At 37.4% G+C, this 26,216-nt stretch overlaps 5 protein-coding genes across 9 annotated transcripts; 3 read left to right on the top strand and 2 right to left on the bottom strand.

The window, feature by feature from the left end:
• The first annotated feature begins 95 nt into the window (after positions 1-95).
• Positions 96-2,818, top strand: LOC129578563 (exocyst complex component 5). The gene is made up of 6 exons (XM_055467326.1): positions 96-206; positions 274-1,533; positions 1,598-1,830; positions 1,904-2,250; positions 2,344-2,504; positions 2,596-2,818. Exons 1-6 carry the CDS (start codon positions 174-176, stop codon positions 2,701-2,703), a joined length of 2,142 nt encoding a protein of 713 aa, XP_055323301.1. The 5' UTR covers positions 96-173; the 3' UTR covers positions 2,704-2,818.
• Positions 2,819-3,192: 374 nt separating this feature from the next.
• LOC129578561 (protein inturned) lies at positions 3,193-7,136 on the bottom strand. Its single transcript, XM_055467323.1, has 8 exons — positions 6,797-7,136; positions 5,726-6,726; positions 4,793-5,637; positions 4,324-4,674; positions 4,178-4,263; positions 3,910-4,071; positions 3,639-3,767; positions 3,193-3,541 (listed from the first exon to the last, which is right to left on the bottom strand). The coding sequence occupies exons 1-8, from the start codon at positions 6,931-6,933 to the stop codon at positions 3,433-3,435; spliced, it is 2,820 nt and encodes a 939-aa protein (XP_055323298.1). The 5' UTR covers positions 6,934-7,136; the 3' UTR covers positions 3,193-3,432.
• A 596-nt stretch (positions 7,137-7,732) lies between these two features.
• LOC129578560 (leucine-rich PPR motif-containing protein, mitochondrial-like) lies at positions 7,733-11,651 on the top strand. The gene is made up of 5 exons (XM_055467322.1): positions 7,733-7,937; positions 8,165-8,282; positions 8,528-8,908; positions 8,971-9,117; positions 9,192-11,651. Exons 1-5 carry the CDS (start codon positions 7,838-7,840, stop codon positions 11,566-11,568), a joined length of 3,123 nt encoding a protein of 1,040 aa, XP_055323297.1. The 5' UTR covers positions 7,733-7,837; the 3' UTR covers positions 11,569-11,651.
• Positions 11,652-12,654: 1,003 nt separating this feature from the next.
• Positions 12,655-17,853, bottom strand: LOC129578566 (serine protease easter-like). Of its 4 annotated transcripts, XM_055467329.1 has the most exons (12): positions 17,688-17,853; positions 16,967-17,372; positions 16,882-16,904; positions 14,811-14,929; positions 14,151-14,311; positions 13,943-14,087; positions 13,804-13,866; positions 13,627-13,730; positions 13,308-13,551; positions 13,114-13,235; positions 12,906-13,046; positions 12,655-12,824 (listed from the first exon to the last, which is right to left on the bottom strand). In XM_055467329.1, the coding sequence occupies exons 4-12, from the start codon at positions 14,878-14,880 to the stop codon at positions 12,777-12,779; spliced, it is 1,098 nt and encodes a 365-aa protein (XP_055323304.1). In that variant the 5' UTR covers positions 14,881-14,929; positions 16,882-16,904; positions 16,967-17,372; positions 17,688-17,853; the 3' UTR covers positions 12,655-12,776. The 4 variants fall into 4 exon arrangements, with proteins under 4 accessions (XP_055323304.1, XP_055323307.1, XP_055323306.1 ...); XM_055467332.1 differs by lacking the exon at positions 14,811-14,929 and having other exon boundaries at positions 17,688-17,851; XM_055467331.1 differs by lacking the exons at positions 16,882-16,904; positions 16,967-17,372; positions 17,688-17,853 and adding an exon at positions 15,067-15,170.
• A 55-nt stretch (positions 17,854-17,908) lies between these two features.
• On the top strand, positions 17,909-26,019 carry LOC129578558 (nuclear pore complex protein Nup98-Nup96). Of its 2 annotated transcripts, none has more exons than XM_055467318.1 (15): positions 17,909-18,367; positions 18,635-18,869; positions 18,980-19,789; positions 19,863-20,144; positions 20,248-20,361; positions 20,423-20,561; positions 20,628-20,895; positions 21,007-22,110; positions 22,350-22,440; positions 22,523-22,714; positions 22,787-22,992; positions 23,076-24,083; positions 24,184-24,847; positions 24,909-25,021; positions 25,138-26,019. In XM_055467318.1, the coding sequence occupies exons 2-15, from the start codon at positions 18,647-18,649 to the stop codon at positions 25,459-25,461; spliced, it is 5,538 nt and encodes a 1,845-aa protein (XP_055323293.1). In that variant the 5' UTR covers positions 17,909-18,367; positions 18,635-18,646; the 3' UTR covers positions 25,462-26,019. The 2 variants fall into 2 exon arrangements, with proteins under 2 accessions (XP_055323293.1, XP_055323294.1); XM_055467319.1 differs by having other exon boundaries at positions 17,970-18,367; positions 23,079-24,083.
• Positions 26,020-26,216: the final 197 nt, after the last annotated feature.

Genomic DNA, 26,216 nt, shown 5'->3' with positions numbered 1-26,216 from the left:
TTGTGTTGTGGTGAATGTGTTGAATTCGGGAACTGTCACCAATCGTATTGCAATAATATTGGGGCGTTCTTTGATGACGAAACTGACATTGACATTTCGGTTTTGACTGCTTCATTGAAAACACACCGAAACATAACAAATTGAGTGGTGACTGAAGGCGATTACAATTCAGGATGATATCACAGTATATGGAAGAGTTGGAGCAGGTATGCTTGATTTGAATCGATCAACCGAAATATGAACATTTTAAATTTATGACTAAAATGATTACAGGATCCATTCGATGTGGCCGAATTTATAGAGCGATTAACCTGGCGAACGAACAATGAAGTGGGCAGTGATCAATTCGATTCGGAATTTTTGCATGACACATTTTCGCAAACAATCAAAGATTTAAAGGTGTTGCAAGAGCGTCAGCAACGGAAATGCGAACGATTAGAGGAGATTTTGCGTGATGAACAGACAATACATGCAAAGAATATCGAAAAACTGCAGGAAAGGCATCAAACATCGGTCGAATGGTTTCATCAACTGGATGAGAAGATAAACTCAGTCGCAGGCAAAATTATTCATTTGGGAGAGCAGCTAGAGAATGTGAACACGCCACGAAGTCGAACGGTCGAAGCGCAACGTCTTCTGAACCATATGAGAGAGTTTTTGGTTCGTGGACCGATCGTAAATGATTTGTTCAGTGATAAGACTCGACTGTACGAAGCGGCCGATGTTATACAAAAGCTATATACAATTGCCCAAGATTTGCCCGCCGATAAGTTTAGCGAGGCAAAGAAGAAAATTGAAATGAAATATGATGAGATCGAACGGAATTTGATCGATGAATTTGCAGCGGCTCAGAAACAGGAGAATATTGACAAAATGAAAACGCTAGCGTCGATTCTGTCCCAGTTCAAAGGCTATTCACAATGCATCGATGCGTACATTGAACAAAGTCAAATGACAACGTACGGTGAAAAGAGCCTATTTGCGCAGATTTTACCAATGTGTCGCCATCATTATTCGGTTATAAAACGTGTGTTTAGTAGTCCAGATCAAGTCATGTCGAAGTTCATTCTGAATATTTATCATTTGAAATTGTTTCAATTCGCCCAAACCAAGTTGGAAGATCGTCGAGACGATGATAGATACCTACGCACCCTATACGATTTATACTCACAAACCCGAAGAGTTAGCACCGATTTGGCTGAATTTGAAATTGGCATGGACGATAATTTGCTAACAAAACTTACTACTAACATTTTTGTACAACATTTGGCGACCTACATCGAGGTAGAAACTCGAAGTCTCAACGCTAAATGCTCACTGGAATTAAAGCGATTCTATGAGAGTAAAAAGCATCAAAAGAAACAAGCCGAACGTTTTCAGGACCTTCGGCGAGACGTTCAAGCACTCATTGGCACCCGCGCAAACATAAACATTGCACAAATCGAAGACTATGGCGGTGAAACATTCATATCCGAAGAATTGGCAATAAATCTGCTGCAAGAATCCAAAGCTGCCTTCAAACGATGTAGACTGGTAAGCATACGATCATTTAGCATTTATAAAATGGAAAAATAATTGTCATTCGGTTCGATTATAGTTATCCAAAGACGAGGATCTTCCTGCCAATATCATTCGCTTGGCCGACATTTTGCTGCGCTATTTAATGCACGAGCACGTTGATTATGCAATCGATTTAGGATTGCAGGCGATTCCAATTGCCGAAAGCAAAACAGTGCCTCAAATCTATTTCTTTGATGTGGTTCAAAAAAGCAACACAATCGTTCATCTACTGGATAAATTGTATGCAGCTAGTGTCATACCATGTGTTGAGTGAGTCAGAAAAACTATACATTTTCTTATTTCGGATAATTTCATTTTTTTTAATTAAAAATTATTCCCGCAGATCGACATCCAGGTACACGGAATGTTTGACAAAGAAACGGTACATGCTGGAGCAAATTGAAAGCAAACTCGATACCGGGTTGGATCGTGCAATCAATGCACTACTTGGATGGGTGAAAACATATCTGCAAAGCGAGCAACGGAAGACCGATTTTAAGCCTGAAAGTGACTTTGACACAGTCGCTTCGGCCGCTTGTCAGCATGTTGTTCAACAAATCATTCCGATCATAAAGCAAATTCAGAAGTATCTGGACGGTGAAAATCTGAAGAGTGTCACCAATGAAATCGGTATTCGGCTTCATCGCACCATTTATGAGCATCTCCAGCAATTTCAGTACACAACAGCCGGTAAATGCAATGAAAACCATGAATTAATGAGAGAAATTCTACTTGAATTACTCTTCTAATGATTTCGATGGATTTTTTTTCTTTTCATTTCAGGTGCCATGTGTGCAATTTGTGATGTGAATGAGTATAGAAAATGTGTTCGTGTTCTAAATAGTCCAATGGTGACGCAATTGTTTGACATTTTACATGCTCTTTGCAATCTACTCTTGGTGAAACATGAAAATCTGCAGGAAGTGTGTGGTGGAGATACACTGGTATGTGTGGATTTGAAATAGTCTAAATCAATCTTTTTCTACAAATATATGATTCCACTGAAATTAACACCTAGTTTCTTTTTATTTACAGAATTATTTGGATAAGTCGGTCGTTTTGAATTTTATCCAATTGCGAAGTGACTATAAAACAATCAAAATAACGAATTCACTGAAGGGAATCTCGGAGCAAAGAGTCTAGATTAATTTCAAATTAGATAATAAATATTATACGATTTATGTTAATTGCTGTTTCGAAAAAAAAACGCGCTTGAATTATTATTAATAAATTACTGTTACTTGCTAATAAACAAAAATTTACTAGTGATATTTTGATTGAAACTCGTCGTATAAAAAGAAAACTTATAGTATGAAGATTACCGCTTTTTAATCATTGTCGATGTTCATAAGTTTATACTACTTGTTTTTACTAAAAATTTGCCAAAAGTGATTACCACTGCACAAAGCACAGTGCGATATGGATCCGGCCCTTTGAAATCTAATGAAAGTCGTCTTTATTCTTCAAATTGGCGAAGACGGTGAAGCGATTCAAATGGACAAACCTCCGCGAATGCTTTATTTCCATCTGAGCATCAAGCATTAGCGCTAATGCAGCAGGGCAGATACCAATCGTTTCGATCAGATACTAGTTACTGGCATTATATCTCGACAAAATAGAAACAAGATATAATTCGTTCCAACATCATTTTGTGTTATTCGATTAGCTTCGTGATATTAAACATTATAAAATGCTGTTAAAAGTCGCCTTAATTAATTGAAAATACATAAAAAAAAAACATTTACAAAAAAGTGTTTTCTAAAATTATTTCGTTTTTATCATTAAAAAAAATATTCATACACTTCGAAAAAAGTGCATTTTTGTTAAGTAATTAAAATGTTCGACCAATTTATGACTCTTAAAATAAAATTGTCAGCCTGCTGAATGTAAAGTCAATCGGAATGCAACCTCGATCAAATTTTGTGGCACATCAGCTCGATGGCAAATGTATACTTCTTTCGATGGATTTGTAAAAAGGCGCCTAAAATTGAACATAACATACAATATATGATGAATATTTTTATAGGAAATTTTATGTTGTTCTTCGATTCTCAGAGATTGGATATAAAAATGCTTACCCAATAACCCAAAATGGTTGATAGCCCGAATTCAGTTCATCAGAAATGAGAACACCATGCTCTTTTATTGCAACCAAAGATCGATTCATACTATGCGTTGAGGTCTCCTGTGACAACAAATGTCTGAATCTATAAACAAACAAAAAAACTATTTGTTACTATCGTTATGAGCTCAACATTCAAGATGTAGAAAAGACATGAATGAAAAATTCAATTCAACTTGTTCTCTTTTAAATATTTTTTCATCGAATTTGTTTCAATCATTCCCTACCTTATTGTATTTTGGAGAATGTTGTGAATGAGTTGACATGACTTTTGAAATGCGAATGAAATCACATTAACGGAATTCAATGATGGTGGAGCCAAAAGCATCCCATCGCCCATTTCAAGTTGCACATAATGATATAAAACATTGTCTCTCCCCGCCGTTACTCTAAATTTTAAAAAGAAACACCAAAAATTAGTATATTTTTTCTCATTGAATCACGAAAAAGATGTATGATGAGAAAATTGAAAATGTAAATGAAACGGAAACTTACTTGCTCAGTAAAACATCAGAAATTTCACGAAAAAATGTGCTTGCCATATCGGACATATCAAAACCGCTGCTACTTCGTTGACTCTCCTAAATGGTACGGAAAAAAAATTAGTTCAAAATTGTAGTTCTAAATGTGGGAGCGCTTACCGGGAAACCATCCCAATCTGAATCGCTTTCATCCTCGTCGTCATCGTCGTATTTTTGTAATGAACTATCGCTATACGTTTGACTGTGTATCGAAGGTGAATGACCTCCACCAGTGGCAACAACCGCTGAAGTCGTATACTTGAGATGGTCGCTTACATTTTCCGATGAATTATTTCGTCGTTTGAGAATTGATATCACTTCAGTGGTCTTGAGGCTCATTGCAAGTGCTTCAACTGTACTTGTCGATGACGATGTCGCTGCACTAACATTCATTTGATTCGCATTTCCCTGATTGCCAGACGAATTTGCTACTGTATTTGCCATGGATGATTCTTCTTTGAACAACAAAGTCTAGAGGAAAATCACAAATTGAATTACTAATCGCGTTTGATTCATTTGTTTATAGCAAACAAATTCTGTAATAAAAATTTAAAGTAAGGTCTTGAATTTTTGGATTTTTTATACATACCTCCGGTCGTTTGTTGGCACTCAGCCAAGTGCTGGCCAAATTTTCAATGCCTCCTGACTGCAAATGATCGAGTGTGTCTTGTATTTCTTCAATGTAGAACCGTGACGGTCCAATGTGACCAGATGAATTGGCTGAAGATGATGGTGCGTCCGGATCGATTCGATGTCTTGATTCCAAAATAACGGCCATGAACAGTTGATTACGTGCAACGACGGTAAGAAACCATCGCGACGGTCGATTCGGCCTTCCATTCATTTCATTATCGAAGTTCGAAAGAGTTACACTTTTTGGATGAATCTCTCGCCATACAATCAACTCTCGCACCGGTTTATTTTCAATCAGTAAATAAATGCCGTTCGTCCGTAAAAACGCCTCAATATCAAGTAAATCCGACTTTGGCAAATGTGTAGCGAGTAAATATTTACGAAAATACAATGCACTGCCCAATATATAAAATTCACGATGCGATTTCAATGGCTCGTCATTCCATTCGCGATAGTCCATGGCTTCCATTTCACTGAGCGCATCATCGATACGCAGTTGGCCCTCCTTCGGAAGTGCCACATAATGCGGTTCGAGTAAAATATCCTCGAATCGAATATTCCATGGATGTGACATTGAAAATAGCAATTTTGTTATCGCACAAATATCGTCGATTCCAAAATTCTTCAGGTTTTCGTTTTCCTGCGCATCATCGCCGAGTTCTGAGTTGGTCGAGTCATTTGTGAAGAATGCTTGCGATAAATTGTTGCCCGAAAATTCTAAACTTCGAACAATTGTATTCAGTTTGAATTTAGCATCCTGAAGAGTGGTCCGTTTCGCTGGAATCGCGATGAGCAGCAATTCTAAATACGGAACAATTGTCGGCGTAATATTATAGTTAGAGAAAAAAAAAAGACTCGAAAAAACAATAAAAGACAAAAAAATATCTACCCTCATTGCAACTGTAGTATGAAACAAAGTATTCAACTGATTGAATGGTGACACTACTGATTTTCGGCCGGGAATTGAATGTACATTCTCTGAACAGGGAGTTCATCGTTAAAAATGTACCACGAATGCTATAGAGGTGATTGGATTCTTTCGGAGGATAACTGAAAAGAACATCTTCACCGTCCAGAATATTTTCGCTGCTTTCTTTCAGTGACAGAAGCAGCAGACTGAAAATTGGTGTGTGATCACGTTCGTCGTGTCGAATGGCAGGAAAAAAGCTTCTCAACGTATCCACATATTCACTGGTATTTGTTACCTTTGCAATATTTGGATGATGTTGTGGCGGTTCTTCAACAGCAATTCGCTGTAGTTGCAATTTGATGTAAGTTGGTTGCGTAAAACTCAACAAGATCAACTCGAAATTCTCCACATTAATGTCTTGATTGTTGATCGCCTTCAGCCAATCACCAATCTTGATGGCTTTGTCCTGACTAACTTCCGAATTTGGCATGTAACCGGCGATCATGATGCGCGAACTATCTGGAAATGGACACACTGAAACGCCAAGCAATGCTTCGGCAACAGATGTTCGCCGTCCATATTTGAGCCGCATTGATGGATCAATGAATACGGTGATTTCTTTGACTTCACCCTCGGCCATCTCATTGAATTTCACCTTGTTCGTTGTGTCCCGATCACCGGGCAGCACACCGTTACGACTGGTTTTCCTTGATGTTGCTGTGGACTTCTTTTTCACAGCCTCTTTATGTGATGTTTTATGATTTCCATTGATCAAATTCCCCAAACGGATGCCCGTTTTCTTGCTTCGACGTGTTGAAGTTCGCTTGAAATCCGTTCTCCATGCCAACAAACTTTGACCCTTTTCCATATTTCCAGGCACATTATTTGTTGCCTGCACCGGTTGAATATTATATTCTAGATAAAATAACGATCCATCGCGATTTACATGCGATTCCCATTCCACTGTGTAACTATCATCACTAGATGAAGAGAAAAAAAATCGTGGGAATTTCATACAATTCAATTTAACCAATTAGAAAATTATAATACCTAGAATGTTGTGAACCGGACGAATCCGAATAACTAGAACTCCAATCTTCCGATGAACTTGATTCAATATCGATCACTTTTTTACTTATCGCTGGAACGTCCGACCGCAAAAGCGATCTCGTTTCCGAATAAGCCATTTTTACACATAAAATGGGTTTTTTTCCTCACGAGAATTGAGAATTTATTTTTGTTTACGGTTGCATTCCATGATTATTGCAGTTATTAAAGCAAAACCTGTTCAAAACGTCAATTAACAGCGTCGAACATAATAACACAGGTATGAATTCACCTAACTGCTTGCATGATATGTTAACATACTCACCTGTCTTAGTTTCAACTCACCAGGCTCATGTTGGACAGGTGAAAACGGTTTCAATACTTTTTCGGGCAAAATTAAACGCAATAGAGTTTAATTTCGTTATTTTATGCATTTTTCTTATGCTGTACTTTTTCCTAACTTTTTTATTTTATTTTATAGAGTTTTCAATGAGAAAACCCACCCAATTCGGAATGAAAAATATCACTTGTTCTGTATAGTTTTGGGGAAAATCGTTTGATTGGTTCTGAGACAATTTCCTTAATGAAATGGAGCATCACTATTTGCCCAGCAAATTCTTCAGTTATTTATTATTTTTCACGCTATTTGAGAAATAAAAAAATAAAATTGTAACATTTAAATCTTTCGCCCAGTTAAATTCAGTAGAATTATTTGAATATCTTGTTAACTTTCAATTGTGATATAAGTTCGGTTGTTACATAATTTTATTTCTCGAAAATGACAAATATTGTTTTCCCATCTTAATTGAAGTGGGATTATTCTAATCAATAATCTAATCAAAGTAAAAAAGAACATGCTATTTCACATTCAAAACTTTCAAATTTGCGCTAAATTTCAAATTCAACATGGCTGTTATATGTCATCAATTGACATAACTTAACCAACAGAGATGTCAAAATGAAGAGAAGAAAGCATGAACGACCTGAGAACGACTGCCGGCCGAAATATTTGAGTTTTTGCAATATTTTTGAAACCAACTAAAAATGTACCGCTTAGTTTTGGCACAAGTCAGAAAGCCGATTGATTTGTCTGCATTCACTTCGACATTCTGCACGAAAGTGTCTATTCGCCGTCCCTTACGTGGTAAATGTTAATGCATGTAGTGCATTTTACAGTTGTAAACAAGTTTTGTATATGTTGATTTCAGTGCATAATTCGAAAAGTGAAATAAAGTGAATAAAAACACAGTGCATGCATTGAATTAGAATACAATCAAGTTATTTCTAAATAAAATTCCGCATTACAAACATACTGAATATGTTCAAAATAAAAAGAAAATAAAGAAACAAAACACTTTATCGTTCCCACAGAGAACAGCGGTGTTGAAATCAGCGGGACATTGAACAGAGCTTCAAATGGATTTCAGCATGGAATGCAGCAATTTCTAGTCAAAATAAATCCGTTTCTAGCAATAAAACCATTCAGTCAGTAAGTTTTGTTCAGTGATTTGTGTGTTTGCGGATGTCATTTGATTTCTTGAAATGTTGTGCTACTCATAATCCGCTGTCTATTATTGTCCACGATTCGGTATAATAGCCGATACATTTCTCCCACTTCAAATGACCTCACAATAGTCCATATTTTGTGAATTATAATGAAGTGATTCAAGATTCCATCCCTCGAGAATGTTACCAAATTGTTAATGTTTCTTTTATTTTTCTGCATCTCAATAGCACTTATGCTACGGATGCCACAGTTCCGAAATCCGACAAATCAGAGAGCATGAGCGACATCATAAAAGAATTGAACAACCATGTGGCGAACAAAAACCGAATATCACATCATGAATTGAAAACTCTGCTCAGCAAATTGAAAACACAAGATGTTACCGGTCGACAAGCGTTGGACATATTGCGATTCTGTGCATTTGGCCGTACCGATCAGAATGTCAGCGAAACGGTGAAGAGCATTTGGTATGAACTGAAGAAGCAAGAACACGAATTTCACACACAACACTACAATTATCTGCTGCGATTTGCCAGTGAAAAACAGGATGTGATCCATACTCAAGCAATATTCGATGAAATGTTTGCCGATGGCATTGAACCCGATGCGTAAGTGAGATCAATTCTTCTCAAGATCAATATATTAACTTGGATTTCTTTCGAATGGGTAGTGTCTCCTATCAATGCTTGTTGTCAGTATATTGCAAAAGCGGTAACATCGCAAAGGCCATCGAAATTCTGGATTTGATGAATCAAGATCAATTTTTAATCGATGAATGTTCGTACAATTATGTGGTTCAGTGCCACATTATATGTGGGTAGGTTTACAGATACAGATTTGGGCCTAGAATCCATTCGGGCACTGTTTAACATTTTTTGATATTTGTTATAGGAATATCGAGGCTGCCAATGCAACGATTACCAGTTTGAACGAGAGCGGATTTAGAATAAATCGAGATACGCTGGCTACTTTTTTAAGACATTATGCCAAGGCAGGCGATGTGGAAAATGTTCAAAAAACATTGGCATCATTCAAAACAGAGAATATCGAATTGATGAATAACGACATACTGAATGTGATCTATGAATTGGCTGCCAATGGGTATGCTGATAAAATCGATATGTTCTTCGAATATTTGCAACCAAATGCTGAATTGCTAACATCGTTGGCAAATGCAATAACATTATTCGTTGCCAACAAGCAGTCAACTATTTTGCCGACAATTCTTCAATTAGCCAAAGAAGCCGGCGACGTTAGATCATTGTACAAGCATTTAATCAATGAAATGGTCCGACACGTTACAGCTGGAGAAGAATTTACCGCAACTATAAAATTGATCGAAGCGAATGGTTATACGGTGGAAAACAGTTTTGACATGTTCAAGTCAGCACTGAAAGGTTCATCGGAAGAAATTATTCGTCGGCTACTGGTGTACATGAAGGCAAATGAGATGGAAGTGACGCAGATTACATTTGAGAAATTGTTTCAATTTTCGGCTGCAAAAGGTGTCGACGAGGTATTGAATGTGGTGAATTTAATGTGTACGGATTTTCGAATTCTGCCACAGAGTGCCTACATTCGTGACGTCATTCTGCCGGCATTTGGTGCCAGTGAGGATACGGCATTTGTTTTGACCAAATTACGAAAAACGAAAATCCCCGTTAACCGCACCATCATCGCATTAGTCAACAAAAGTTTGAACAAATGTGATTTCAAAACGGCCATTGATCTTCTCAACAGTTTACAATGTTTTTACGCAAACAATCGATTCATTACGCAACCACTGTTGAACGCATATGCAAGCACTGGTGATGAGCAGAGTTTTGTACGAATTGTGAATATGATGCATGCAAATTTTGCAAAAATCAATGAAGACCGCGACGTCAAATTATTTCCTGCCATTGAAGTACAAAAGAAACAGAAATTTATTGGTGAAATGTTGTACGCATCCATTGCACACACGCTCACCGATTCAAAACGCTTAACACAATTGTTGGACGCATTCATTGCCGAACGTTTGGTCACAAGTTCAAAGCATATTGAAAAGATTCAAGAAGAACTACTCAAAGTGAATGGTTCATCGCAAATTAGTCGCTTACTAACGAAACTCAGCGCAGACAAGGTGCAATTGAAGCCAAGCAATAGAAAACCACGGATTGACATGGATCAACTGAGTGCAGCTGAACTGCAAATAATTTTGGATGAACAACGATCAATGGGACGAGATGTGGCCGGCACAGAGAAACTTTTGCTTCTTGCATACATTCATGGAGGAAATGTTGCACAAGTTGATTCAATGATGTCCGGCGGTCAGTTCACACTGACAAATGCAAATTATGCTAAGCTAATCGAACTGTATACCCGAATTGGTAATTTGGAAAGCGCTTTGGATATGCTGAAACAAGTTCGTACGAAAAATCCATCATTTAAATTAAATCCAACTATAACGGCACAGCTCGCAACGCTAATGTATGAAAACAATGTCAATTTCGATGAAATTTGTGCGCTTCTGTATACACAACGACTGGATAAAGAGGTTTTAAAGGATAACATACCCTTCGAAAAGTTTCTACAACGATTGGCTGCAGATGGCCATACGCAACTTGTTGAACAATTGTTCAACACTCTAGTAAAATTTAATTACATCAAAGTATCGATTCAAACGGTGGGACCGCTGATTTCAGTTCACTTGAATAATGCAGTATATAGCGAAGCGGTTGCAAAATATGAATATCTGGCCAAAACGTACAAACTAACGCCAATGTCAACACGTTTATTCGAAGAATTGATTCGAAATAATGAATTGGATTTGCTACAACGTGCTTTTAACACCCACGAGGCGCATGATAAAAGCGATGCCATAGGTCGTTTAGCACTTGCGTTCAGCCAATGTGGCCAGGCACGACAGGCAAAATCGCATTTTGAACGTGTTCGCATCAATGATGTTACAAAAATCATTCATAAACAGTGCAAAAGATACGTTGTCACCGATGACATCGAATCAGCGAAAAAACTGTTGAAATCCACCAGCGGCTTGTCCTGTGATCGTCGGAAAATTTACCAAACTATCTTGGATATTTATCACAAACAAAATATGGCAGAAGAAGCCTTGGAATTATGGACGGACATTGCCAACGATAACATCCTTCCGTCAGCCAATTTCGTTGATAAATTGGTTGAATTGCTAAGAGCCAATAACATAAAACTTCCATCAGATTTGGAAATGAAAATAGCAACAAATTTAAAAATTGATTCAAAAAATACTTGATTATTACAATTGTTATTATGTATTTTAGTTTAGTCGCGCATTGTTAGTGTTTTGCGATGTAAATAAAAAATATTTTGATAAAACCTATCTTTTTTGAGTTGAGAATGCAGACAAACGTTTCTTGTAGCATATTTTACACCGAATTGATTGACCTTCATACTAGATACATTTAGGATCTCATCATGGATTCAAGTGACCTAGGATCCAGTCCAAATAAATCAATACGAAACAAACCAGTTAAAATGTATTTGCCATTGATAAGCACACCGTCGCAATGAAATCGAGGTGGAAAATGTTGAATGTGTATAGTTTTTCGAAAATTTCATTTCTTTTACGTTTCTTTGAATACTTAATTATTGCCGACCTGTTGAGAAAAAATGAACAAGATTCATTGTGAGAAATTTTTAGTTTATTTGAAGAGAGATAAAAAACAAATCAAACTATGGATCATCAATAGCTGGAACGTTTTCACCGTCTGTTCCACAAACTTCAAGAATGGGTAGATTGGACTCATTGAAATGAGATTCGATTGCATTTTTTTCTCATAATAAAATTTAATGATTTTAAACTGCGTAAATGGTATAATAAATTTTTTGGGATTGCACAAATCACAAATTTGGCTTACGTGCACTTAGCACAAACAATGACCACACCATAGAATATGAACTTCATTGTGTCAATGTTGTAACGTTTGTAAACTTCGTTCTATGCGGTCTCTGTTTCTCCAGTAGATTCTTGTAGATTTCATTCAACCAATATGTTTAGACAGTATACAAAGACGGTTATGTGACTACTTTCAGATATGTTCAACAGTATCGTAGTCCAATGAAAAACACCAAATAGATCGAAGTTGATCTTTACAATGCGATAGAATAAAAGTTTCTCAGTGGTCTATGTACGGTGTTAACGGTATATTACGTTCAGAATAAAACAACAAATGCTAAGTGACACTACGGGATTTCCAACGAACATGCTAATCTCGTTTTTTTTTTTGCAATGACGATTTAGCTTGGTTTTTCGCTCACAGTTGACTTTTCATTCCTTTCTTTTTTCCAAACCACGATAATTAAAAATGTTAATTCACGATTGACAGTAGTGATATTAGTTTATTTTGTTCTGAATTCCAATTTAATTGCAATACAATCTTGAACTCATTTAAATTACGTTTGTTCATGTAAAAAAATATCTCAACGGTTTTTTCTCATTATCTAAGGCTTCATATTCTGCATGATCCAATCGAGATATTGATCAACTTTCTAAAGTGAAACGAAAAAAGTTGAAATTAATAATTGTGATTGAAAAGATGAGTATGAGTGGATTGGAATTCAGAACTGTACCGTATAAATCGCAGGATAGCCCGGTGTGCCGCATCTTTGTGGACCTCTTGATACAATTCCAGCCAGATATGTGTAGGGTATTCCTCTACTGGTTTTATCATCTGCATGTAATGGACCGCCGCTGTCACCACTGCACGAGTCCTATCGCCAATCATCAAAGCATGGGTTAATTCATCATTGCAATAACATTTATTTCATATTTATTCACCTTTCCTTCTTCGCCACCAGCGCACAGTTGCGCTGCAATCAATCGTCTACCATATTTATCATTGCATCGATTCCAATTGAACCCATTAATTTCTACTTTCATTTTAACATCACTTAGCGTTCCTGAAATTTTACAATTATACTTGGATCGATTAAAATTTTATCGCTGTTCAAGCAGCAATGATATAATCTGACCATTCTCTGTTCTTCCAAAACCAGCCACACTCAAATGGACATTTGTATAGGTTCTGTTTCTCAAATGCAGAGCGAATGGTAAACAAACGGGTTTAACCCAATCAGTAAACGTAATCGATTGTGCTAAACGAATTAATGCGATATCATGGTGTTGTCCAGGCAAATTCGATTGATACCGTTCATGGTAAATGGTTTGATTAATTGCCACATCTATTACTGGATCAGCACAGTCTATTTCAGAGTCCTATGGAAATTCGAATGAACGATGCGACACAGAGAAAGTCATTTAGAGTGATAAACCAAGATTGTAGATACATACATCTTCACAGTCTAAATCAGTTAATAAGTTGTGTTCACCCAGTCGCACTGTCGTCGGTCCCCATCCGCTAAGCATTAATTTATTCGAGGCTATGCAATGAGCGGCTGTAATGAACAAAGTCAAAGCAATAATATCGTACAATAATAATAACATCGTTCGAATTCACAGCAAACAAACCGGTTAAAATGTAGTCTTTGTTGATAAGCGAACCGCCACAGAGGTATCGAGGTCTTTCCCCAGCTACGAATAAGCACACGCATAAGAAAGATTTGTATATGGTTTTTGTGTCAATTTGTTGATGAGTATATTTAGTTACTTTTTTCATATTGGATTAGCGCCATCCAAGGAAAATCGGTTATGGTTGTCTCTTCTCCACCCACAATTCTTTCCTTAAATTGTGTTCCGCACACGCCAGGTTGAGGGAAATCAGATTCTTTGAAAACTGATGTATTGCAACATACCTATAGTTAAATACCTACACTTCAATTCCATTCCATTCACACAATCAATTCCAGATATCATACCTTTGTAACGGGACCATTATTCTCACATTGAGAACTTCTGACAAACTCCTTGTCGAATATTGACAATGTATTAAATGTCAATACCATATTTAGCAGCATTGGGCATTCGTGTACTTGGACGCAAACCCCATTCTTGTGATCTGGCGTCTGACATGCGGATTCTGCAGAGAAAACCATTCAAATTGCATAAATATAATCGCATAATGAATATAAATCCATCAATTTCTATTGCTATTTTGACAGTTTTTTCACCAAAAATACAACAAATCAAAACAAATAAACAAACTTTATTCCAATATCGAACAATTTTTCAGTGTTGTTGACAACAGTGAGGTCTTGAGAAAGAGCAAAAAATGTTTATTTATGGATTTTGCAATTAACGGTCTGGTACTATTACTCTGATCAAGCGATTCATTCTGTACGTCTTCGATGTGTCAGCATAAAAATCTTATTTATCGTATGATCAAAATTCAATTCCAACCACATTATTCAATTAACCGTAGATTAATTAATATGAATAACGTTAAAATTTATTACAAAATCACAACAGTTAGTATTTCGCGCAAAATGAAATTATTCTAAAGTGTTTTTTCTCTTTATGCAACACAAACTATACAACCATTTTTAATGGTGTTATCGCAGTTTTGTGATTGAACTTACGTGCACTTGTTAAACTACTGAACAATATGAGTATACTACACAAGATGAAGAAGAATACTGTCTTCTCCATTGTTAACGGACTTTAGGAGAAATTCGGTCAGTCTGTGATATTTTTAATACTGAAAATATAAGAAAAATCTCAAGTCAAAATCTGTATCACTCCGAGGACAGTCAAGGATTACTGCAAGCACAAGCGCTCAACTTAGTTTTGTTTCAATTCATGATAATAACATTTAAAAATGCATCATTTATTTACAGATGCTGTGTGTAATACGTGCTTATGTACTGTGTGTTTTCACGACACTGCCAGTATCGCAGCTATCAACGCATCCAACATGTTCACTCTTTAGCTCATTCATTCACTCACTCCCAATCTCTCTACTCCAAAATCGGTGAACTTGAATGAGTTGGAACGCATCAAACAAAATAAATATGCACTGTCCCAATTGAATAAGATGCTGATTCTTATCAATGGTTGATGACGTACATTCATTCTGATAATACTCAGACGGTATATTCTTAGATCAGTGATTATATTATACAATGGACGTGTTATAAGTTCAAGACGTGTTCTTCACTAATTACCACCAGAAATGAAGGATTCTGAAATGCATATTTGAATGGGTGAGATTGAAAACAAGACATATTTCCACAGTATATTTAAATGAAACACCAAAGAAAGATTTTTTTAAAGTGTAACATTCACTTTGAAAAACGTTTGCGCTGGTGTTTCGTTTGTAAATACTTGTTGGATGGTGTTTCGGTTCTAGGAATGCATGATAATTTTATTGATAAGGAATGCGAATTTCGATGTGGTGATAACACCAATGGATTGGGCACATGAAATACTGTTCCAAAATCGAAATTTTTTTTTTTCGATTTTTGCCTGTTTCGGATCGTCCACCGTATGTATGAAAACCTCGGAGCGCCGGTCTAATTACATTGGTTTATATGGTATGATTTGCGAATCGTGACACGATCTCAAACGATTTTCGGCATTTTTGCTATATTCGTCGAACCACTTGGTGGATTTTGAAAAAATATACATTTTTTGAGAGAGGAAGATTCCACCTTTCAAAAAATATAAAATTTTCCAAAATCCGTTCAGTGTTTCAAAAGTTATAGCAAAAACTCCGATCGCCCTCGATTGTAATTCTTGGAATTAGTGCCTTTAAAAGAATCTAGATATTTTTAGAGATATTTTTTCACGACAAACATTCCAAGTGTACGATCGACATAATCATAACAAAACAAAAAGCAAGCCAGAAAAGGAGAAAAACTCCAAACATATCGAAACACTGAGCTATGATTCCGCACATGTAGATCACTTAACCAGAGCTACTGCAATATTTTTTTTGTTGTAATTGAATCTCTTGTGAATAAACAAAAATTGTAAATGAATTGTAGATATTGGTTTTTTTTCAACCAGTAAATACATTTAAAAATTCAATGTTTGTTCATTTATTTCCAATCATTAATGCGATGGGTGACATTCTTCATTTTCTGTGAGTTTATTTAAGTCAAACGTCGATTGGCATAGTTAGCAACGAAGTTCAGATTCCTAATTTTGCTTGGGTTTTTCTTTTTCTATTTCACCTGCTCAACGTTTTCAGGCAATTTTTGGGTGTTTCTTTCTTTGTTTTTGTTTAAAAAATAACGTAGCGACGAAAATTCAATGAACTATGCAGATTGTGTTATTATTGATACATTGTATCTGTCGTTTTAATCTTGCGAATCAAGAAATTTCAAGGGAAATATATTTGGTTTAATATTTTAAATCATTTAACGAAGAAAAACTAGAATTATAACAAAAAAACACAAAACAACATTCTATTTGCCACTTGAATTTTTCGGTTGGCCACAAGTAGCTAAGTGGCCAATAGTTTGGACAGCACTGACCTATCTGTTTCATTATTTGGATGAGTATACAAAATTGAAGGTACATAATCGAAGCAAACGGCCTTTTTCCATATGAATGGGTAAGCGGAATAACGCAACGTAATTTGTTTGTAAAATGAAATGCCTCTTGAATTTGATAAGTAATCATCAGATAATTTAAATGAAGACTTACCGCTGGGTGTGACATCGCATTCAATCAAATAGGTGCTCAGGCAACAAGGAGAACAAGAAAGATCTTTATTACTTTTAACGGTTCACCAATGGAGGCTGTTTCATACGTTTCGGTTGTGCTTGGTGCTTGTGAGTTATCGCCGTCACCCCCGATGTGTGTGTCTAGCTTTTCGATTGATTCCAGTTTCGCGATTGGTTCGTTTTCACCACTGTCGTTTACTGCCGCATTCGCTTTCGCAATTGGAGATTTGTCAGACGCCAATGATTCATTCGATTTGACTGACTCCGTGATGCTATTGTCGACTTCGAGAATCGTCGAGATGGATGGAGCTGTACTGATTGGTTCGGCTTTGTTGATCAATGGCACAGGTACGATTGATTTTCGGCCTAAAATCGGATCAAATCTCTCGAGTATTTAGTCACGCGGATTAATTTGACCTGATGGTGCACCTTGCGACAGTAGGAAATCGAAGTCGTTCGAATTCAGAATTACTGCGAAAGAAAGAAAAAAACATAACGAAAAATTCAAATCAGTTTCTTTCACTAAACCTGTGCTTTTTAGTATAAAATCTCTTTTCTGTTCACGTTAAGGTGAAATTGCAAAGTGAAATAACCACTATCCATATTGAGCATTAACGAGGTCGACTCGTATGAATCAATTGCATAAAGAAGCTCATTTTGGCCTATAACTTTCATTATTATAATCGGATTAAAAATCGAATGCAGCAACAATCAACGACATATTATAATGCAAGTTGATGAGTTGCTATTGTTCATCTTTGTCCAAAAATCGATATTCTTTTTCACCTAAAAATGATTTTGGAGGACCACATGTTCATTCGTATTGATATATGACACAAAACAGCACAAATTACGCTACATTTTTCTTTTACACACTACAATTTATGAGACAGAACAAGTATAGTGTTGTAATGACACTGGAACGAGCCGGCTTTTTCGTTGGTTTGATTGCTTTCATACCGTTTGATTTGTGTGTGCACGCACAAATACATGCACATCGCTCAGTTACAGCGATTCGTTTGTGCATGCACTTCAAATGGGTGAGTAAATTCTCTGGTTTAGCTCGGTGTGCTGTAGAGTAGGTGCTTGTAGTGGTATGTACAAAATTCAAACGATTTTCTGTGTACATGTAGCACCATCTGTCATCAATTCAACGAACGCTGCATGAACAACTGAATGAGTCGAAGTGTGTTTGACAGAAAGTGATTTGTTTTAAAACGCCATTCAATCATCATTACCGCGCTTAAGACGTCTTGCGCCAAATTTCGCAATAATAAGTATTTCTCTTTGTTTTCGTCTGTCGAATCAACAACGTTATGCAGCTTTTTAGTTAAACAAATCAAATCGAAAACACACACTCGAAACAATTCTAAAGGACGGTATATTTGCACTCAATAACACATTCAAGCGCGAAGATAGCGTTTCAGTGTATCGTTTGTCGTGTTCACACAATTGTTATTAAAACGGTAAGTTTGAACATTTCCAATCAACTTTGATTTATTTTACAATTTCGTAACGCGTGCCCATATTGTTTAATAACAAAGTGAATGCAATTGATAAGTTCGAAACCGTTTATGGATGAATTTCGACACATGACGAATCACATCAGTCTGTTTTTCTTCTTCTCTGCAATCAATTTTTTGAATACAAGAGTGTGGTTATGTTTTGTCAAAATTTACTAAGTGTGCATTGCGAATCATTTTTTGCTCTGAATTTTTTTTTCGTTTAAATAGTGAATCGAAACAATGTTTGGAGGAGGAGGTCCGAAATTCGGGGCGTCGCCATTCGGTCAAAATCAACAATCTAGCTTTGGTAAGCCAGCCGCATTTGGAGCAAATACTTTTGGACAACAATCGACTCTGTTCCCGCAACCAGCAACGAGTGTGTTCGGTCAGCCAGCTGCTCCCAGTTTCGGAGCTCCTGCACCAACCTTCGGCCAAACGGCTACGACACAATCGGCATTTGGATGTGAGTTAACTGTTATTGTAGTCTTCTTTTTTTTAAGTTAAAATCCATATTTTCTCTTCTATCATGGACAATAAATGGAGTTTTAATGCAAACCTAATTTGCATTTCTAGCGTTTGGACAGCCACAGCAACAACAACAGCAGCAGCAACAACAACAACCGACCACTTCTCTCTTCGGACAAACCCAAAATGCACAAGCCAACACATCATTGTTTGGACAGGCGTCAACATCGGCAGGCTTTGGTGCTCCAAAACCAGCTGGGTTTGGATTCAATACAAACCAAACATCACTTTTCGGTCAACCAACTTCCACATCGACAGCAAACACTGGTTTTGGCACGTTTGGCAGCACGGGAACATCTGCATTCGCACAACCACAAATGATGTCACAGGCGACTGGAACAGCGATCGCAAAGTACCAACCACACACAGGAATGGATACATTGATGAAAAATGGTCAAACCAATAATGTACAAACGAAACAGCATTGCATCACCGCAATGAAAGAGTATGAGAACAAAAGTTTGGAAGAATTGCGTTTGGAGGACTATGCAGCCAATCGAAAAGGACCTCAGGCTGGTAGTGTTGGTCCACAGCCTGGTGGCATGTTTGGAACCACACAACAGAATACGAGCATTTTTGGAGCGACAGTCTCTCAACCGCAGTCGACTGGACTGTTTGGTGCCCAGCCGACGACGAACACACTTGGAGGGTTCGGTAGCAGCACCGCCAATACATTTGGCCAAGCAGCACCTGCTTTTGGCGCACAAAATCAAGCCACCAACCTATTCAATAAACCAGCGACGGCTGGTTTCGGTCAAGTTTCGACCACTTTCAACCAGCAACCCGCAAACAATTTATTTGGCGCAAAACCATTTGGAACACCAACTACAACCGCTAGCACAGGGTTTACTGGTTTTGGTAAGCAATTCTTTTTTCATCATTTTCGCATTTTCAATTTGATTCAACTCTTAATGGTAAAAACCAATCATAGGAACACCGACTGCTAACACAGCTCAACCGTTCGGAGTAGCGAAACCATTCGGCCAACCGACGTCTGGTCTTTTCGGCACCACGGCACCGGCGAGCGGAACAGCATTTGGTGGCACTACCACATCGTTTGTTACGGGCGGTTTTGGCCAAACGGCACCGGCCACAAGTCAACCGTCTATGTTTGGTACACCAGCTAATTCAGGTGGAGCATTGTTTAGTCTGACTTCGTCCGCCCCGAATACAGGTTTCGGCGCTTTTGGAAATACTACGAATACAGCAGCCGGTACGAATGAATTCTTTCGATTTCCAGCGAAAAATTGTTAATTAATTGATGAAGAGGGAATGACAAATTCCTAACTTATTTACAACGAATTTTGAAATTTCAGGTGGCTTATTTGGACAAAAACCAGCCACTGGGTTTGGTGCGACATTTGGCGCTACGCCAGCATCTTCAGCTGCTACTGGTTTCAGTGGATTGGGTACATTTACGCCAGCATCAGGTAAAATAAAATATTAGCATATTGCATCATTGCCTTGAACATTTTTTTTCTCTCTCAAAAGGTTCGGCATTTGGAACATTCGGCCAACCAAATACATTCAACAAACCAGCGACAACTGGATTTACCGGATTTGGAGCCACTTCAACGGCACCCTCTCTGACAGGAGGCCTCGGAGGACTTGGCACAGGCATGATGGGATTGTAAGTTTTATTTTACTGATCGGGCCCAATTATAATTGTAACACAAAATTAAAATTCGTTTTGTAGCGGCGGAGCAAATACCAGTTTACAGCAAGCACAGCCAACATCAGTGCCAGTGCATCAACACATTTTGTCATTAGCTACATCTCCATACGGTGACAATCCAATATTCAAGGATTTGAAGCCATTGGGCAGTCTGAATGAAGATGCATTGAAACCGACAAATCCAGCGGCACAAAAAGCAATCCTCGAATCGTCGGCAAACCAATACAAAATTTCACCGAAAGTATCAAACGGATTGAAAGTGATTCCAGTTACTTCGACTTTGTCAAAGGTAAGAATAATGTTGGATAAATTATAGAGAAAAAACAGAACAAATTACACTCAGTAAAGATGCTGGACTTTTATTTTGAATTTTTTTTTTCTTTTGGCTTGTTTTTCATAGAAATCCTTATTTGGAGGTTTGGAAGAGTTTGATAGTTCGATTGAAGAGAGTTTCAGTCTAAAACCGAATGCCAAGCGGTTAATCATCAAGCCAAAGGCACCGACTGCTTCAAGTTTCACACCAAACGCGAATAATACATCATTGAATATTCCAAAATCGCAAGAGACAAGCCCAATTGTGTCAACGGAAGAGCGACGTTCATCACAATTGCCGACCATATCATCGGAACCAGAAAACACCAGACGTGTATCTTGGTTACATTCGAATTTGGATAAAGTTTCGCAGCAAAATCGTGGCGACAACGAAATCAACACAACAATGCAAGATTTGGTATCATCGGGCAAATCGAAATCGGACAAGTTGAGCACATCGCCAGGCATTCTGCGTCAAGATCCAAACCGTGCGAATATCTCATCGTTGCAACACAAAAGTGTGCATTTCCCCGGACTCAATGCAAACGACAGCATTTTATCGACCAAATCATTTTTGGATGATACAAATGCAGACATATCCCTTATTAATACGGAACCACATCCGACTGGCATAATCTTGCAACGCTCGGGATATTATACCATTCCACCATTGGATAAATTGACCGACTACTTGACCGAGGATGGAAAATGCATTGTACCGAACTTTACAATCGGTAGAAAGGGCTATGGTAATGTTTACTTTGGTGAACAAATCGATGTTGCCGGCTTAAATTTGGATGAGTTGGTACACTTCCGTCACAAGGAAGTCATCATTTACCCAGACGATGAAAACAAGCCACCGGTTGGAGAAGGTCTGAATCGCAAGGCTCAAATAACATTGGATCAAGTCTGGCCGCATGATAAAACGTTGCACGAACCGATTAAAGATCGCGAACGCCTGGATGAGATGAATTATGAGGTGAAATTGCGAGCAGTTTGTGATAAACATGATACAAGATTCGTGGAATACCGCCCAGAAACCGGTAGCTGGGTGTTTAAAGTCGACCATTTTTCAAAGTATGGGTTAAGCGACAGCGATGAAGATGACAATGCCGCCGATGCGAAGAAGCTCAAACCAAATTTACCGGGCAAAGAGGGTCTCAAATCAAAATTAACTGGCGCAATCCCAAAGGTCTGCTTCAATTTGAGTTGAAATTTAACACGCAAAACGTAACAAATCGAGACGTAATTTCAAAGCCACGTATAGAAACAACTGAGAATGTGGCATTGATTTTTTTTTTTTGTTAAATTCCTATCAACACGTCAAAAATTAATTCTAATATTGAGAAAACAAATTCTTGTTCTATCTTCGAAATCCGTGATCAAATTTATTGTGAAATTAAATATCTGATTTATTTTAAAAATTTGTAGACAAACTTGAATAAAAGTAAAGAGCAATTTGCATTGAAACGCGATTCATTATTATCATTGCATAAATCGCAAAGACATGGCGCATACAATGGTAAGATTAATTCGGTTTAATCTAACAAAAAATTTATAAAGAAGCCAATGTTTCATCTCTATGTACAAACGATTCATTTCAGAATTATCTGATGACCGTGAAATGGATTATGTGAATTTTATGTCACCATACAATCAGTATCCGGTGCAACCACAAAGCCCATCTACTGATTTAGCCATGGAAATGGGAACCGATCCAACCAAAGTTCAAGTGATGAGAGCCTCATTTTTTGGTATGATTGATGATGATGTCGATGAATTCGAATCGAAATCAGGTATATATTCAGAACCCATTCAATCCAAAATATGATATTAAAGTCTAACCTATTTTCGTTTTGAATTCAAAGTTAACTATGAAAACTATGGAGATCGTGACAGTCCAGATCAAATCGTTCCAAATAAACGTCTATTCACATTCTCATCCACGCACTCATTGCTGTCGAAAGAAGTATCCAGCACAACGAGTTCTAGTTCAATTGATACGCCCGTCTTAAGTCCACAATTACCAATCATTCGAGAGAGTGAGATAAGAAAAGCTGAATTGCCATCTGAGGTAAGGGAGAGGGATGCTCACATATTAATTTTGAATTTAGTGCAACAGAAGAGGAATTTATTTTGCATTATTTTTCCATTTAGAAGAAGTTAATCGCACCAAAAGCATTCAAGCCATTGCCACTGGTGCTGAAGCCAAAAGTGGCGACAATCAGAGCTTCAGATAAATTCATACCGCTTGACGAGTCAGTTCAAGCGAAACTGAAAAACAAGAGCATTGCATCTGATGTTGCACTGTACCATGGGCGTCGCTTTAGAATCGGTTGGAGTCATGCGAATCGGCTCACCATTTTGACGACATCGTTGACGTGCAAAAATCAAAATCAAGTGACCAATATAAACGACCTAACCGCTTTATTCGGTGGCCGATCCATAAACGATACCTCAAGACCAGTGATAAAACAACTAAAGATATTTTCACTGCAACCAAACACTGAAACATTTGAAGCATCTATTGAGAATCATTTGCAATGTCAGTTGAAATTTTCTCAAAGACAATCGGTCATTGACACTGATTGTCCATATTATGCGCCAGTAAATGGAACGGAGGCACTACAACAGCATTATTTGTTGGCTGATCAGAACTTTGCCGATATGCCATTGAACGAGTTTCAAAAGATAAGTCTTAACGTATGGTCATTGCTGGTCACACTTTGGGGCTATCAAGAGGAGTTGGAGGACGTTGCCAATGATGACCATTATGCTATAATGCTGCGTCGTGATTTGTTCTCTAAGTGGATTGAAGATACGGTCACCGATAAAGGGCTATTGAGTCGAACCGAGTCACAAGGGAACTATCTACAAAATTTGCTGAAACTGTTGACGGCACACAAAGTGAACGAAGCATGTGATCTCGCATTCAACAACGGCGATATGAATTTGTCACTTTTATTGGCGCAGACGGGCAGTGGTAATGTGGTTCGTGCTTTGGTGGCAAAACAGCTTCAATCATGGCGCGAAACTGAAGCTGATAAATTCGTTGATGTTCATCGTCTGAAGGCAATGATGCTCTCATCCGGCATGCCAACGTATGAATCATCACAAGGATTAGTGAATATTTATGAAGATTTAGATTGGGTGAAATCATTGGCGGTAAGTTGTTGATGAGACTCAATTTTTTTTTAATTTCAAATTAATCACTGAGCAATCAAATAACAAATTCCGTTTTTTTCAATTGTTTCTAATATTTTAGATAAACGTTTGGTACTTATGCTCACCAACCGCTTCAATCACCGATGCTTTGCTGAAGTACGAAGATGCAACCGTTGTGAATGCAGCCGCCCCTTCACCGTCTTATGTGAAAAACTACGATGCAGGTAGCAACATGGATCGGGTCCAAGATATTCGTTATCACATTCTGAAATTGTACTCAAAGCGCAGTCATTCGTTGGAAAAACTATTGAATCCGGCTACGCACAGCGCCGACTTTATGGACTTCCGTCTCAGTTGGCTTCTATTGCAAGTGCTCAAAAGCATCGGTTATCAGCATTGCTCACCACAATCCGAAGCTCAGTTGCACGTTTCGTTTGCCAGCCAATTGGAGAATTACGGTCTATGGCACTGGTCGATTTTTGTATTGCTTCACATTCCAAACAAGCCACAGCGTGAATTGGCGATTCAGGAAATTTTGTACCGCTACATTGATCTAACAAAGAATGAAAAATACAAAGAGAAGGAATCATTTATCGTGAATCAACTCGGAATACCGGAGAAATGGATTTACTGGGCCAAAGCAGTTAAAGCCGGCGCATCAAAACAGTATCGTGAACAGGCTGACTACTTGCTCAAAGCAAAGCAATGGGCTCTCGCACACGAAGTAATCATGGAACAGATCGCACCAGATGCAATCATTAATGGTAATGGAATTGGTGATGTGAAATAATTTAACGTTGGTTTTAATCGTATGCACATTTACAGATAATACAAGATACATAAAGGACTTGTTAGATCGATTCGAGGATCCACGCTTGGTACCAAATTGGGCCAATCAAGGCATGATCATTTTGGATTATCTTGATATGATTGCAAAGGTTAGTAGATGCTTAGTGAAGAGAGAAATAGCGAACATATTCGACCCAAAAATTACATTTGAAAATTCCCATTGAATAATTATCATCGCAATGTTTTTTCCTTTTTTTTTGATTAGATCGAAAGTCTAAAGACGATCCATGAGCGTGATATCGAAACACGTTGGGAAGGTTTGAAGCCGCAATTATCGGAGTTATGTTCACGCATCAATCTGTTTCCATGTCCAACATCAAAACATCGCTTGTGCCAAAGTGAAATTGCACAGGGTTTGGCCATTCTGGTCAATGGCATGGAAATCCTATCATCTGATATTAATCCATGTTTACTCGTGCATACTGCATTAGAAAAACTACCATTACCCGAGGAGTATGCGAAGCAAAAAATGCGTTCACTTCTGGACAACAGCAACCTTATTGAAATGCTGCAAAACGATGATAATTAATTCAAATACAAATTCGTAAATTCAACACAAATCAATGCAACCATTTTAACTTAAAAGAATAAGCAATTTCGATGAAAACATTTTCGTAACGATAACGATGTTAATTGAGAAATTAAAATATATGTAAGAGCTTTGTTTTGTAAGGTGATCATGCGATTTTTATAAATTGAAAAAAGTAAAAATGACTGACAGGGACATAATTGATATGGAAAAAATGTAAAAAAAAACACACACACACACACACACACACATAATAATTTTAGATTTTCTCCACCTCCATTTCATTAGGATATTTGTTATCAAAATAGACTAAGATTATCTAAGACAAAAAAAAAATTAATAGTATTTTTTTTTTTGAAAAAAAAAACATTGTTTTCTTATAACAAAACCATCGATTGTTATTACAATTCAAGAGAATCTTGTTTTCGGTTGGATACAAAAGAGAGGGTGGAAAATAGAAGGAAAATACCATTTAACTTAATCGTAATAAATATGTTTTTGTTAAAGAACTGAATCATGAATAAATTTCGGAAATAAATCATAAACTACGAAGATGCATATTCAAACTGTTTCCTTGTATTTGAAAGAAAAAAACGACACTTTTTCCAGCCAGCCCATTGTACTAAAAGAATTGCTTGGAATTTGATCACAGATGTCGTCATGAGTATGTGAACTCAGCAAAGCCTCATGTATTCATTTGAAGGAGAGAAGAAAAAAAAACAGGCGTAAACAATACACACAGTCATACCGAGTGA

This window comes from Sitodiplosis mosellana, unplaced genomic scaffold (genome assembly GCF_009176505.1).
Source record: "Sitodiplosis mosellana isolate CC-2019 unplaced genomic scaffold, AAFC_SMos_1.0 Smas_scaffold_6226, whole genome shotgun sequence".
In the NCBI taxonomy this organism is placed as follows: Eukaryota; Metazoa; Arthropoda; class Insecta; order Diptera; family Cecidomyiidae; genus Sitodiplosis; species Sitodiplosis mosellana.
This window is presented reverse-complemented; position numbering and strand designations above follow the sequence as displayed.